Source organism: Castor canadensis, chromosome 9 (genome assembly GCF_047511655.1).
Source record: "Castor canadensis chromosome 9, mCasCan1.hap1v2, whole genome shotgun sequence".
Taxonomy (NCBI): Eukaryota; Metazoa; Chordata; class Mammalia; order Rodentia; family Castoridae; genus Castor; species Castor canadensis.
Window position 1 is genome coordinate 50,774,187 of NC_133394.1, and position 14,345 is coordinate 50,788,531.

Consider the following 14,345-nt stretch of genomic DNA (forward strand, 5'->3'; position numbering starts at 1 on the left):
GTCGGAGAAGTTTTATTGGTAGAGAAGAGAAAGGAAAGGCTGCAGCAGGATCCGAAACCAGTGGTCCCGAGTCATGAAGGAAATCAGGTTTTGTAGCTTTTTTTATTGGCTGAGAGCAGAAGTGTCTCTCTGGTGCAAATGGATGTTTCTTGGGAAGGAGAAGTGTCTTCCTGGCTAATTGACACTTTTTCGGAATGTGGATCTCCTGCAGTCCACCCTTCAAGGGGAGCAATCTGGGTCCTATGAGATGATTACTCCTGTTCCCTGGTCAGCCTCATCATTACAGGTAATTGGCCTCATTTGGCAGGGGGAAAGTGAGGTCTGTCCTACAAGGTTCTGCTGTTCCTTAGGGGTAGTTTCAGTTCTTTGTCATAAAGATATTGTCAATCAGCCCTGTCCTTCAGGAAAGAGTGACTCAGAACAAAAGACAACAGGAACAAAATAGAGACAGAGATGCCAAGCTTTTCTCCTATTTAGAGATTCAGTGCTTTTCAACAAAAGTGATTTAAGTACCTCTTACAGATACAAGGCTCTACAAGGCTAATTCTATGCATTCCAAGTACCCACACAGCTCATCTTCTCCAGGCACAAATGGTATCTCCCACTCTCACTGATAGTCACACAGCTAACTTCTTAATAATTATGATACTAGAGAATAAAGTTCCTCTGGACTGAATCCTTTGTTATTTAACAAAAGCAGAGTTCCAGTTGTCAGAAAAGGTTTTGTGACAAGGACAGGGTGGGAAAGGGTCAAAGCAGATGGAATCCTATTAATAGGCATACTGATGATAACTTGCACAGCAGAGACTGGAGACACTCTAGAAAGTTAAGATCCATAGAAATCCACAATTCCACACTTATCATTCATCCCAAACCTAGAGCCATCTTTTAAATAAATATATACATCAAACTGCATAAAGACAGATTTTTATTTTGTACCTCTTACCTTTTCCACCAGGCATCTAGAGAAAAGAGAAGTAAGTCTAATTGACCCAAAAAGAAAGAAGAAAATTGGAGCTTGGCAGCCACTTAGCCCCTGAAAATTGGGAATTTACAGAAAAAGGAGGTTTCAAGGCTGCAAGCTAACAAAACATCCTAAATATTGCAAATAAATCACTCTACAGTGGCAAAATGCAGCCTTAACAAAGTCTAGTAGCCTCTGTAGTACAGTAATTTGAATCCCACTTGCAGCAAATTTGCTATTCAACTAGATGTGGTAAACATCCACAAACTCACCACTAAGCCTGAATATTTATTGGTCAATTTAAGGAAAAGGTGATTTTCTCAAACCCATGGGCTTGAGCCTCAGCCATTATAAAAACACTTTCATATTTGGATTGCTGCTTTCTGTGATTTCTGCACAAAAAATGATTCTGATTCACTGCAAAGGTTACCATTAGATAAAATAGTCTTGGCTTTTAGATGCTAGGTAATATATGATAAAAGCTGTGGGTTTTGGATAATGTACATGTCAGAGTTCTCAGTAGTTTTTCCATTTAAAATAGCTGATAAGACTTTTCTAATCTAAAACTACATTACTAGGTAGAGCAAAACTATTTGGCAGAACTAGTAGAGTGCTTGTGTATTGTGGCTATTCACTGAGAATGATAAATGGTTTGCTTATGGGCTAAAAAGGAGATATTAATGCAGATTTCAAAAGTTTACTTTCAGAATTAAACATACACACCAAGAAAACTCAGGAAAGTTACTTAAGGAATCCTATCAACAAGAATTCAGCTTCTACCAAATAAGTTCTCAAAAAATACACTCTCATCAGTATCATAACTTTAAATTTTGATGCTTCAAGCAAAGAGTTTCATCCTTTATTAATTTCAAAACAAATAACTCTCCAACAGTGGCACTCTCCCTTAGCTTTGAGACTTGTCACAAGGATTGGTTTTTAATTATTTATGCCTATGGTTCAGGTTAGTTTAATTATCCACCTTTTCATCATAGCACCAGCGATCACATGAAGACCCCACAGCTCTGAAGTTTAGCTTCTACGAAGTAATCTCGGCTGGGCCCTGGGCACCCTCAGAACTTAGAACCTTGCAGAAGAGATGTTTGGTCCCCGGGTGGTATGCCAGCCACATCGAAAGATGGCTTGTTTATTTCCCCCCCTTCCAGGTATGAAGCAATAAGAATTTACATCATGTAATAATCTCATTAAGTTGATGACTTTGCCTCAAGGATACAGAAAGTTTTTACTCATTGAAACATTACTAGCTTTTTTACTCTTTACTTGTAAATAAGGAGACTGTGGCAAAGAAAAATAGATAGGCAGAGGTAGAAAAACAGTTTAATTTTCTAAGAATAATTCTCTCTGCTCGATTTTCTAGTGTATGCTTTTCCTGATTGTATAGAGTTTCCAAAGCTTTGTAGCTCTGATTTGTATTCTGATGTGAGTAAAGCTTGAAAGGGAGCCTCTTTGCCAAGCAAGACAATACTGTGTGTTTAGTTAAGGGCCATCATTTTCCTTCTGAACTGCCTTACTGAATTTTTCATAAGTCCTATGGGTTTTTTTAGCTTCCTTCCTTACTTCTCTTTTGCCTGACATCAACTTGAATTATAAAATCAACCACTAAAATGGATTAGATAAGCAACACAGTGACATCTAGATACTTATGTATCTAAAGACATTCTGTTATGATATGATAGCTGCTACCACATATTGCTAATTAAACTTGTATTAGAATTAAGTAAGATTAAATTTCAGTTCATTTGTCTTAGCCATATTTCATATGCTCAGTAGCTACAGGTTAGCCAGCAGATGTAGAACATCACAAAAAGTTCTATCGAACCTCTTGGAAAAGAGGTATGGACAAGCCTTGCACTATAGACTTTGTGGACTTCCATCATGGCCTCCTGTCATTTGGTCTTGCTGGGTTCACCCTCACTAGAGTTACAAATTCTTCCCCTTAGTTTCTTGAGGAACTTTCTGTCCATGTTAAGGTTCTCTGAGAATCTTACCTTCTTCTCCATATGGATTGTTAATATATTTGTTTAAACTTTATAGTACTACTCTAACCAAGAGTTCTAGTCCAAAGGTCCAACTCCTCCTGGAGTCAGGCCATATGTCAGGTCTGGCAACTCACCCCAATACACTGCATAAAGAGATGAACAGTGGTGAAGGACAAAGAAAGATTTTTATTACATGGCACGGACACACCATGGGAAGAGGCAAAATAAGCAATTCACCTTATCTTCAGGGTACAGACATTAACTTTAGGGTTAAATACAAGAAGAATTGGGGCAGAGGAAGAGAGGAATGCAGAATGATTAAACAGTCCAAGTCACGGGAGTCACAGTTGCTCATCATCTCACGATGGTCAGGTGGTGCCTGGTCAAGATAAGAAAGGCATTTTGTCTGGAGGTATCAACTTTTGTCACAAGATGTTACTGGTCAGTCCTGTTCTTCCTAGATTCCACAGTGGCTGCAAGGTGACTGCCAAGAGAATGGCTCAGAGCAAAGACAGATACAAAGTGGAGGCAGGGATGCCAAGCTTTTATCCTGCTTTTAGTTACCCTTTGGACATTTACAGGCACAAGTGAGGCATCAGTGCTTTTCAGGATAAATGGTTTCTCAGTACCTGTTACACTACTCCTGATTGGAACTGTGAAGAATGACAGTTCCTCTGTCTCATTACTACTAAGCTTATTATAACCTTTCTTTCTACAGTCTTCCTCCACAACCTTAGTAATCATTGTTTTGTTTGTATTTAAACTTGGTTTACATTTGCGATTTCTAGTCACATTTCTAAGCTGTCTTTATCTTCAGAAGGGGTGTTTTTGTTTTCAGAGTGTTTGCTAACTTCTCAAATAACAAAACATGAATGTGCTTACTTAGCATGATTTATTTCTTATTCCAGATCATTAATAAGAATGACCTGGCTGCATCTAACAATGCATGTAAAGCCCCTCAAGACAGTGTCACAGAATAAGTACAGGGCCAAAAAATTTTTCATTATACAGTTGACACTTATGTTTTCAACATGAACCGTCTTTTCTTTATTGTTACTTCTTTGGTAATTTAGTTGCTAATTATTGATGGGCAGCAGCTAAGAACAGATCCTGCAACAGTGATGGATGAAGTACAGAAGTTTCTAGGAGTCTCTCCTCATTATAATTATTCGGAAGCTTTAACGTAAGTTTATGTTCTAATTTGTTTATTCAAGGTCCAGCAGAGAACTTATTTTAAAGAAATTTAGTTTGGCAATACCTGGTCAGCTGTTTCTTATGTACTGATTGTTTTCTAGTTTAACATTAGCCATTTGGAAAAAAAACATTTAAACAGTATGACAAAGAAATATCTTAAATCTTGTGTTGATTCCTACCTATGAAAAGATTTCCCCTGGAAGGAAAGTGTAAAAACAAAATAGTTGTGAATCTTAAAACCAACAACTTACCTAAAAAGAAGCTATGTGAAATAAATTGGTAAGCTGAGCCTACTCAACCGACAATATTGGGACCTCTTGGAAGAATGAAGAAGCAATTGACTAACCTGTATGTAATTTTCAGAAACAATGTCAAACGGCAAGAAATAGCCCCATAGGTGACTGAATAGGCACAGAGAGAGGTATGACTATGGCCTTCAATGTACTTCCAGTGTTTACTTCTTGTCTTTACTCACTGTAAATGCCCCTGTCCCCACTTCAAAAGACAGCTTTCACAGCACTGGTTTGGTTTGTTGTTTGGGTTCTGTTGTGGTCTGTTGTGTTTTGTTTTGTTTTGTTTTCTTGCTGGTTTCCTGTTTTTCGTAGATTGTTGACTCCAGGGCTAAAACTAGGGAGAAGCAAGAGAGACACTAGAATTTAAGGAACAAACACTCACTCTTGGGATTGTGCCTGTGCCTAAGAGTGAGTGCCTCCTTAAATTTTGTACCCTAAGTGCCTGTCTTCCCTCACCCTACTCCTGCCTCTATATTTTTATATAAGACCTTCATTTACTATTTTTAAATACAAACACCATCTTACACTGTTCATTTGTAATGGATGACAATCAGATTTATGAGATTTATGACAATCAGATTTATGCCTCAAGCACATGAAAGATACTGAGTTGGATGAGCTGTGGACCTGACTCTCGTTATAATTTTTTTTAATTTTAAAGTTCATGGAACAAGCCTTAAAGAAACAGAAAAAGACAGTACTGTGAAGTTATTCCATTTTCCTTTTCTGTATAAAAATCATTTCCATAGATAACTGGTTTTCCTTCTTTTATTATACTTTATCCTCTGTCAATTTAGAAAGTGAGAGGAAGATTTCTTTTACCTTCCAGCATCCCTTACACTAAAGGATTGACAGAAAAACATCAAAAGCAGCTTATATCTTGTAAAAATCATACCCAGAGACCTTAAGTGACACATTTTGGTTTAGAGGACAACAGACTAGGTAGAACTCTGGAGTTTTGAGCTTCCTTCCTGAGAGTCATTTACTTTGTTGTTACTATTAACCTCCTGACTTTTTTCTATACTTCTAGTACTGCCAGAGTTTTGCAGAGCTTAGTTCAAGTATTAACAGACACCAGCCTTAAGTATTTAGCATTCAACTTAATCTTAAAGGAAGCTGAGTGATTTTCGTTTGCAGTTAGAAATTCAAGTCCACTTTCTGTCTTCTATCTTTTTAAGTATCTCTTAGAAAAGAAATCTTTTATTTTCTAAACAGTTTTCTATTTCAACTTGGCTTATCTTTAGGTCTTTTTTATAGAGTATATGGCAAGGCTCTGTATTTCAGAAAAAAAAGAAGTAGAGTATTCTATAAAGACATAATCTTTTTTCCTTGAGGAACGTCCTTGACCTGCATGCTGTGTATTTGTCTCCTTTGTATTCAGCTTGGCAGCAAGCTTTTTATTCATCTCCACTACTGAGAAAAGGCTATGTAAACTTAAGAGAATTAATATCAAAGCAATGTGTTATATACAAAGAACTGTGGGTCACTTTGCACCTGGGATTTATCTAGCTAAAATCACCCATTACATGATCCTCTTGGGGGCTCAGGGAGTAATGTAGTAAAATAAGATATATAGTCCTAGAAACCACAGTTTCTGGTCCAGCAAGCTGCCCAAGCTCTTACCCTGCTGATAGAGATGATGCACTTCCATTTAGTTTTCTTTATGTTTTCTTGCCAATCATCAGTTAACCTGACATACCTTGTAGTTGAGATAAGGATAGCTATACAGGGAGTTGAAAGTGCACTTGAATATTTGGAAATTTCATGTCTTTGTCTTAGCTCTAAAATGATCCTCCTTTACCCTGTATCCTTTTTTTTTTTTAACCAGAGTCCTGTATTCACAATTTAGTTACTCTCATTAGAGTAACCCTATAGTGATGGCTATTTTATGGTGCTTTGGAAATGTTGGGAATGACTATGAGTACAATATGTAGATTCTCAGAAATGTCATTTATACAGTTGCCAGGAGATCCTTTATACACTTTCATATTGCTTCTTATTTTCCTGATAATGATAGTGAAGATTAGAAATTTCCTTCAGTGAAAGTCTTCTATGAATATACTAAACTACAAACCAACATAAATTCTAATATAATCACATAAATTCAGTGCTTTACACACAGTACAATAAATGAGTGAATGGTGGACTATACAAAATATTACTATGCAATCTTGGCATGCAAAAATGCTCTAATTTAAGAGGTCTCTATGCTGACTATCTTATCTCCAATATAGAAATTTTAGTGTCAAAACTGTTTTCAAGAAGAATAGCAAAGAAATCCACTATTGTAAAAGTGTGTTTTATTCCTTCCCACAATATCTAAAGAAAGTGTTCAAGAATCCCAAATGCAAAGTCACTAGTCTATGATGATTTAAAATTACTTAGTACTGTCATCATGGGGTTCAAATGACATACTGAATTTGTTTTAAAAATCTGATTTTCTCAGTGAGTATATCATTTGAAATCAGCAATACAGGCTTAAAGCAATATAAATGGGACCTTTCTCATCCAATTAAAGTAAATTACAATCTTACAACTCTTATTCAACATAACTTTAATCTCTAAATTGTGTATAAGATTGATATAATGATGCTCCTTTAGTTTTTAGGTTATGTATAATAGTATTTTAAAGCTGACTTATTGTTTGGGAGAAAGCAGGGAAAGCATTACCTGACATGGATTGCACTAATTTGTATAAACTAAAATGAAAAATATAAACTGTTAATTTTGCCATGAATAGATCCATTCATAATTATCACCTGCCCATCAGTGACCATGACAGAAGTCTTCACATTCTAAAATATTAGTTAAATACCTGAACCTGACATCTTACTTGCCAATTAATTAATTTGTTGAGGTTAATGAAACCAAATTGTGTTAAACAAATTTTTAAGACTAATTTACTTTGAAAACTTCAATAATGGGCAATAAGAATTTGAAGAGCAGGGATTGATCATAGTTGTGTGTGTGTGTGTGTGTGTGTGTGTGTGTGTGTGTGTGTGTGTGTGTTGTGTTGTTTTATTTTGTCTCATGGATGAGGCTTAGCTCAATCATAAAGGACTAAATCTGCTTCAAAGTTCAGAAAGACTTCAGTTGTTTCTAATATCACTTCCTTTGTCCAGGAATTCTTTTCCAACCCAGTGCTGATGAGTTTTAGTAAAAATCTGCCATATTAAAACATTTTAGTAGCAAAAAATAGTAGCCATAATAACTAAAGTCCGTTGTTTCTCTGGATGACCTACAGAGAGCACCTAAAAATGCATTGAAAAGAAAAAAGATCTATTCCAATTTCTTAATAAATTTTTAACGTGGCTGTACCATTTCAAAATAAATATATATTTATATGTATTAAATTTTTATAGGTACGTATGTACACATATACATCCCCATGAAAACATTGTATGGTAGGCATTAGTAACTTCCTTTTCAGATAGAAAAACCAGAAAACTCAAGCCAAAAGTCACTCAGCAAATAAGTTGAGGAGGCAGAATTGAATATCAATCAGTTATTTCTGGAACCTACACTGCCAATCTGTGAAGCAATTCCCACTGGCATAAGATGTTAGAACCACAGAGAATCAATATTGTTTTTCCTAATGAATATTATATCAACAAGAAATGCTTCCTTTTAAAAGCTGGAATGTTAAAATGAGTTTTTTAAGTAGTATCAAACTTTATTAAAGACATAATCCATCTCTAGACACACTGACACACTAAATATCACTTTGCAAATAAATGTGTAATCATAGAGATATGCAAATTAAAACCATTTTCAGATACCACTATGTACCCATTGGAATGGCTATTATCCAAAAGAAAATCCAAATGGCTATAAACCCAAAAGATAATACCAAATATTGACAAGAATAGGGAGAAATTGCAGTCTCATATACTGGCCACTTTAGAAAGCACTTTTTTAGTTTCTTAAAAATTAAACTCCACTCCTAGGAATCAATCCCAAGATAAATACAAACCTAAGTACATAAAAAAACTAGTAAGTGAATGTTCATAGCAGCATTATTCATGATAGCTAAATATAAGAAACAATCCAAATTCCATCAACTGGCAAATGGATTAATTTGGCATATCCATACCAGAAAATAAAAAGAAAATGCCTATAAGTGACAAATTTACAGTCAAAAAGATAAGTGTTTACCTAGCATGGGGCAGGGGTGACAGCAAAGATTGACTACAGTACGCTTTAGTAATTATTTTTAGGTGATGGAAATGTTCTATAACTGGATTGTGGTGATAAATTTGCTAAGTATCATAATTGTACAATTACAATAGGTGAAAATTAGGATATGTAAATTGTACTGCAAAAAAATGCTAAGAATAAAATCTGGGGCTAGGGGCATAGCTCAAGTAGATGACTACCTGCCTAGCATCCTCAAGGCCCTGAATTCAGTCCCCAGTATTGAAAAAAAAAAGAATAAAATGTGCATTGCTAAAATGATTCAATAAATCATAAAAGTATATGTGCTGGGAGAGAACTGAAAAAATTCTTATTTTGTCCTATATTAATAACAAAAAGGATGTATTTTGATTTTAAAATTTATCTGCACTATTTTGGCATGGAAATATTATTTCAATTTAAAGGCATCGCAGACCTTTTAAGTATTATCTGAATGTTCTTTAGTATTTATCTGCTTGAGGTCAATCACATTTTCATTAATACAGAAATATCACTGGTTAAAGTTGCCATTCTCCTTGGAGAATCTAGGTGTCCCTGCCCACACGTCTCTTCTAGTTACTTCTAGATGACCCCAGGTTATATTCCATAAAGTTTAATACCATTTAATAAAATTCTATTAATAACTATTATATGCATGACTCTGGAGACATGATGAAAATATCATTACCACCAAGACAGGGAAGTCATAAAGAGAAATACTACACAGCACATAATACTTCTTTCAAAGTATTTACTTCCTAAAAACCTTGAAAGGAGGGGCCCAGCTAGGACCATGACTGCCAGTGTCTACATAAAAAGGCTGTTTCTTTGCTGTTCCACCAGACATCAGTGGCATTATGGCTATTTTATTGGTCCTAAAGTCATTCTTCAGAGGGACATTGCTGATGTTCTGAACAGATGTGAAGTGTGAAGTGATCTTTCTCCATCATTTGTCAGATTTTTTCACCTGGATTCTTAATTAATATTATTCATGTCTTCAAACTCACAAGTCCCCTCATCAGCCACAGTCCTTCACCTTGTATCTGTGACTGTTCTCTATGAGGAACTAGACTCAGTGCCTTAGGGCACCTGGAAAATAGGTGCAATAATTTCTCTTCTCACTTTTCTACTCTGACACACTCACACCACTGCCTGTGAACTTATGCGTGCAGACACTTGAACTAAGTGCCACACACTCATACACAGGCACTGTATAATATCTAATCAATTAGCAGAGATGAAAAAGAGCCTATTTTTCTTTTTATTCTTAATTTTAGTGTGTGAAATTCAATGTTTCTTAGAAAAACCTTCTCTCATAAGATTGCTCATTTTAACACATGGGACATGTGTTATGTATCTACAGCAGGTATATTTTAACAAAACAATAATAGCTGGTCCGAATTCTGAATTTTGATCACATGAATACCTAAAACGTGCCAGAATTCACATGTGGAAAGTGCAGATAGCAAAATGTTAATAAAAATATTGCATCAACACAGACTTCCAGAAATGTTATTACATTGGAATTTTCTAAAGGCTTTCATACATAATTCAAATAATAATGCCCTCATGAATGCCCTCTTGGTACCTTCACTACAAAACTAATTCATGCAGCTGTTTTATTGATTCAAACAAGAACATAAACTGCATGAAAAAATATGTTGTGTCATGGTGTTACACACTTGCTTTAATAATGATAAGGAAAATGCTTTGCACACATCCTATTGTGTCTAGTAACTGAAGCAAGACAGAGGCAGTTATAAATTTACATTCTTTCCAAAGGCTATAGTCATAAACACCACAACATTAGCTACATATAGGCTCCATACACACACCTTATAAATCACACTATAACTTTAAATGTTTTATTGACATATAATTTTACATTTAATAAAATTCACCAATTACAGTTACTCAGTTCAATGAATTTTAACTAATGTTTATAGCTATATCCACTGCAATCAAGTTTTAGAACATTTGTATTAGTCCAAAGAGGTTCCTCATGCTGTTGTGCAGTCAAACCTTTTCCCTTACTCCCAGCATCTGATATCAACTATCTCCTTTCTTTCACTTAGCACAATATTTTTGAGATTCCTCCAAGTTTTTATACCTATAAACAGCTGGTCCTCCTTTAATGTTGAGTAGTATTCTTTTCACCAAGAGATGGACAGAAGAGAATGTTTCCATTTGGGGCTATTATGAAAAAAGCTACTATGAACATTTGTGTAAAGATCTTTATGTGGGCATGTATTTCTTATTGTCCTTGGGTTAATACCTAGAAATGGGGCCAATGGGTCATAATCTAATTATGTTTTTAAATTTAAAAGAAATTTGACAAAATGGCTGTAATATTTTTAATTTCTACAAACAAGATTTGACAATTCTACTTGTTCCATTCCTTTGCCAATACTCGGTATTAGTCTTTAAATTCAGTCATTCTAGTGAGTGCTATTTCATTTTCATTTTCATTTGTATTTCACTGATACTCATGATGTGAAGTAAATTTTATTGGTTTATTGATCATTTTCATTCTTTGCTGAAGTGTCTGTTTCAATATTTTACTCAGTTTTATTAGTATTATCATCTTTTAGATTGAATTATATTTTCTTAGTACAAGTCCCTTATGAGATATATGTTTTGCATATATTTTCCTCCAGTCTGTGGTTTTTTTCTTCTTTAGAAGAAATCTTTTAAGAAATCTTTGCCTAATCCAAGGGCATGAAAATTTTCTATGTGATTTTTCTCTGTTTTCTTTCAAAATTTTTACAGTTTTAGGTCTTAGGTGTAGGTCAATAATCCCTTTCATGTTAATATTTATATATAGCATGATGTAAGGGTCAATGTTCTGTTTTTCCATGTAAATATTCAATTTTTCTAGTGCAATTTTTCTAAAATATTAATCATCTCCCATTGAATTAGCTTGGCACCTGTTTTTTTAACCAGTTGACCAATCATTATATAAGTCTATTTCTGGATTCTTTTGTTCCATTGATCAATTGGTTTTCTGATAACAATACAATACAGACTTGATTACTGTATCATGATAGTAAATCTTGAAAGTATGTAATATAGGATTTCGAACTTCACCATTTTCAAATCATTTCAAATTGTCTTAGCTTTTCTAGGTTCTTTATATTTTCCTGTATATATTTAAATCATTTTTAGTTTCTACAAAAGAAAAAAAGAGTCAACTGGAGTTTTGGTTGAAATCACATTAAACTATAGACAAATTTGGAAAGAGTTGATACTTTAGATAAATTTAGAGAAAGTTGATACTTATAAAGTATTTAGTCTTCAGATCTATGAACATAACACGCTCCTTCTTTTTTCTTTGCTCTTAGGAATGTTTTGTAGTTTTCAGTGCACTAATCTTGCAGATATTTTTTGTTAACTTTCTCCTCAGGTATTTGAGGGTCTTATGCTAATTTAAATGTGTTTTTATTTACATTTCCAAAATTATTCATGTAATTTTTCAAAACATTGAAAGTAGCATACAGAGTAGTACAAACTAAAAACCAAATAAAAAAAATTCGAAATGATAATTCTTTAATTGAATAACAAAGGCAATATGAAAGAATTGTCATTGCTGTTGCTTTCACTTTTATATTTAAACATGGAAATTACTGCTTTGCTTACAATGAATAATAACACAAAACATACCCAGAGACCAATAAAGAAGAAAAGGCCCTGAGTCTAGAGCCAGGAGGCCTAACTTGAATCATGACCAGAATAGTGGGGAAGTATATAGTCCAAGAAAAGTAAAACTTAACAAGCATTTTCTTCCCTTTTATTTTTTATTGAACATATGTTTAGTGAAAATTCACAAGAGCCAAACACTGTACTAAGTGCTATAAAATGAAAGGAATTCTGCACACCATTTCCTTAAGAGTAATCTCTAAATGAAGACCCAAATGAGAGTTACATGAAATACTTTGGTAAACTGAAAGGCAAATTTGACATGCTACCATGGACTATGCTGGAGAATCCTAAAAGTAATCACTGCATGGCACACCAGAATGTTTTTTTTTAAATCACCCTGTGGTTAAGTAGTACAAGTATAATCTAAATCCACAGACATGAATGAAGATTGATACATCATTTTTAAGTACTATAAATGAAAAGAATGAGTGTAAAACTCAATTTTTCCTTCCAGATGAAAGAGATAGTCTTATTAATTTCTATTAATAGGATATCTTCTGCTGAAATTTTTTCTATTAAGAATCTGGCAAACTCACAAATATGACAGATGGACTGAGATTTCAGAAATATGCCAAAAGACTTTCTGCAAAGGGATATAGTAAAAAAATTCCAGTTCCCCTAGCTGTAGATTAATATCCGAATTCATATATTTATGTTGTTGGTCAATAAATCTTAAAAACTGCTTGAAAAATACTCTTTGGGTTTGGGAGGGTTTCTTTTTTTTTTTAGATTTGATTCTCATAAAGGCTTCTGGTGTCAGTTATTGGAAGAAGGTAAAACAAAATGCCTTGGAAAGAGTAAAGGAAGAAAATATCCTCCAATGGATTCTGATGTAAGTATAGAGCTTAAAAAATACAAACTAAATGTACAAAATGATAAAATCACATATATTTTCTTAGAAAAGTGATTAAAGTCAAAATTTGGCCCTTCTAAAAATTAAGTGACATTTGAATTCAATAATCTAAGTTGCTTTTCTTGATTTTTCCAATTACATATTATTACATATTGCAAGAATAAAATAAAGTAAAAGAACTTGCAATTGTGAATCAAAACCAAAAGGTAACATATCACTACAAAAAGAATGACACCTGCACAGAATACTTTTTTTGGATACTGGGGCTTGAAATCAGGACACTTGCTAGGCAGGCGCTCTATCACTTGAGCCACCAACCCTTTTTATTGGGGAGGACTATGGGCTTTTTTGAGATATGGTTTTATGAACTATTTGCCTAAGCTGGCTTTGAACCACAATCCTCCTGATCTCTACTTTCTAAGTAGCTAGGATTATAGAAGTGAGCTACCAACACCCAGCTTGCACAGAAATTTTGTCACTAAAAATGTTCATTGAAAACAAGACAGGAAATATGTCAACTAGAAACTGCAAATAAGACCAAAAGATTTCTCTCTTTTTTTTTTTCACTGCTAAATCACTCTGTAGTATAAGTATAGCATGGATAATAATGTTAATTGCTGACATAATACACTAAGCTTTGAACTGTTACTATGCTATTAAGATGAAGGAGTTAATGTATTTCTCTAACATCCTAGCAGATGATTGAGGCTTTAAGGAATGGAGATATGTATACTGCAGTATCAGCACTCTGTGTTTATTCTGTTTAGAATGGTGATATTGCAAGCACTTAAAGTGTTAAGTTTTCTCAGTTTGAACAACCTGTATTTTGACTTTAATGCTTATTTCACATACAGTAAGATTTATTCATATTTTATTTCATAATCAGTCTATTTAGTATATAATTTTGAATGTAAGAATCCAAGATTATTATTATTATTATTCTACTTTATATATTATACTATATTATTATTATTATTATTATTATTATTATACTACCTTTAGAACTCAGAAATTTAAAATATTTGGGATTTTTTTCCGCAATGTTTAATATTTCATGTTAACTGACAATCTTGAGGTGGTCTTAGAATCCTCAGGTAACCTGAATTTATTTGAAAACTCTTATCTAACAACACCTTCAGGATCATTTGTTGTGCCAAGCCAGGCCTGAGAGA

At 34.0% G+C, this 14,345-nt stretch overlaps 1 protein-coding gene and 1 long non-coding RNA gene across 9 annotated transcripts in view; one reads left to right on the forward strand and one right to left on the reverse strand.

Annotated features, from left to right (window-relative positions):
* Positions 1-14,345, forward strand: part of LOC141410873 (bifunctional heparan sulfate N-deacetylase/N-sulfotransferase 3) — a 183,081-nt gene that overhangs the window by 164,947 nt on the left and 3,789 nt on the right. For 5 of the 7 annotated variants that reach the window (XM_074041597.1, XM_074041600.1, XM_074041595.1 and 2 more), the window contains 3 exons: positions 1,957-2,127; positions 4,035-4,144; positions 13,050-13,152. In XM_074041597.1, coding sequence (XP_073897698.1) covers positions 1,957-2,127; positions 4,035-4,144; positions 13,050-13,152 — 384 coding nt within the window. Of the gene's footprint in view, positions 1-1,956; positions 2,128-4,034; positions 4,145-13,030; positions 13,153-14,345 lie in introns of all 7 variants that reach the window. The other 2 variants (XR_012435663.1, XM_074041598.1) reach the window with 2 other exon arrangements.
* The window catches only part of LOC141410874 (uncharacterized), an 81,404-nt gene that overhangs the window by 57,466 nt on the left and 9,593 nt on the right, over positions 1-14,345 (reverse strand). The gene's annotated exons all lie outside the window — the stretch shown is intronic.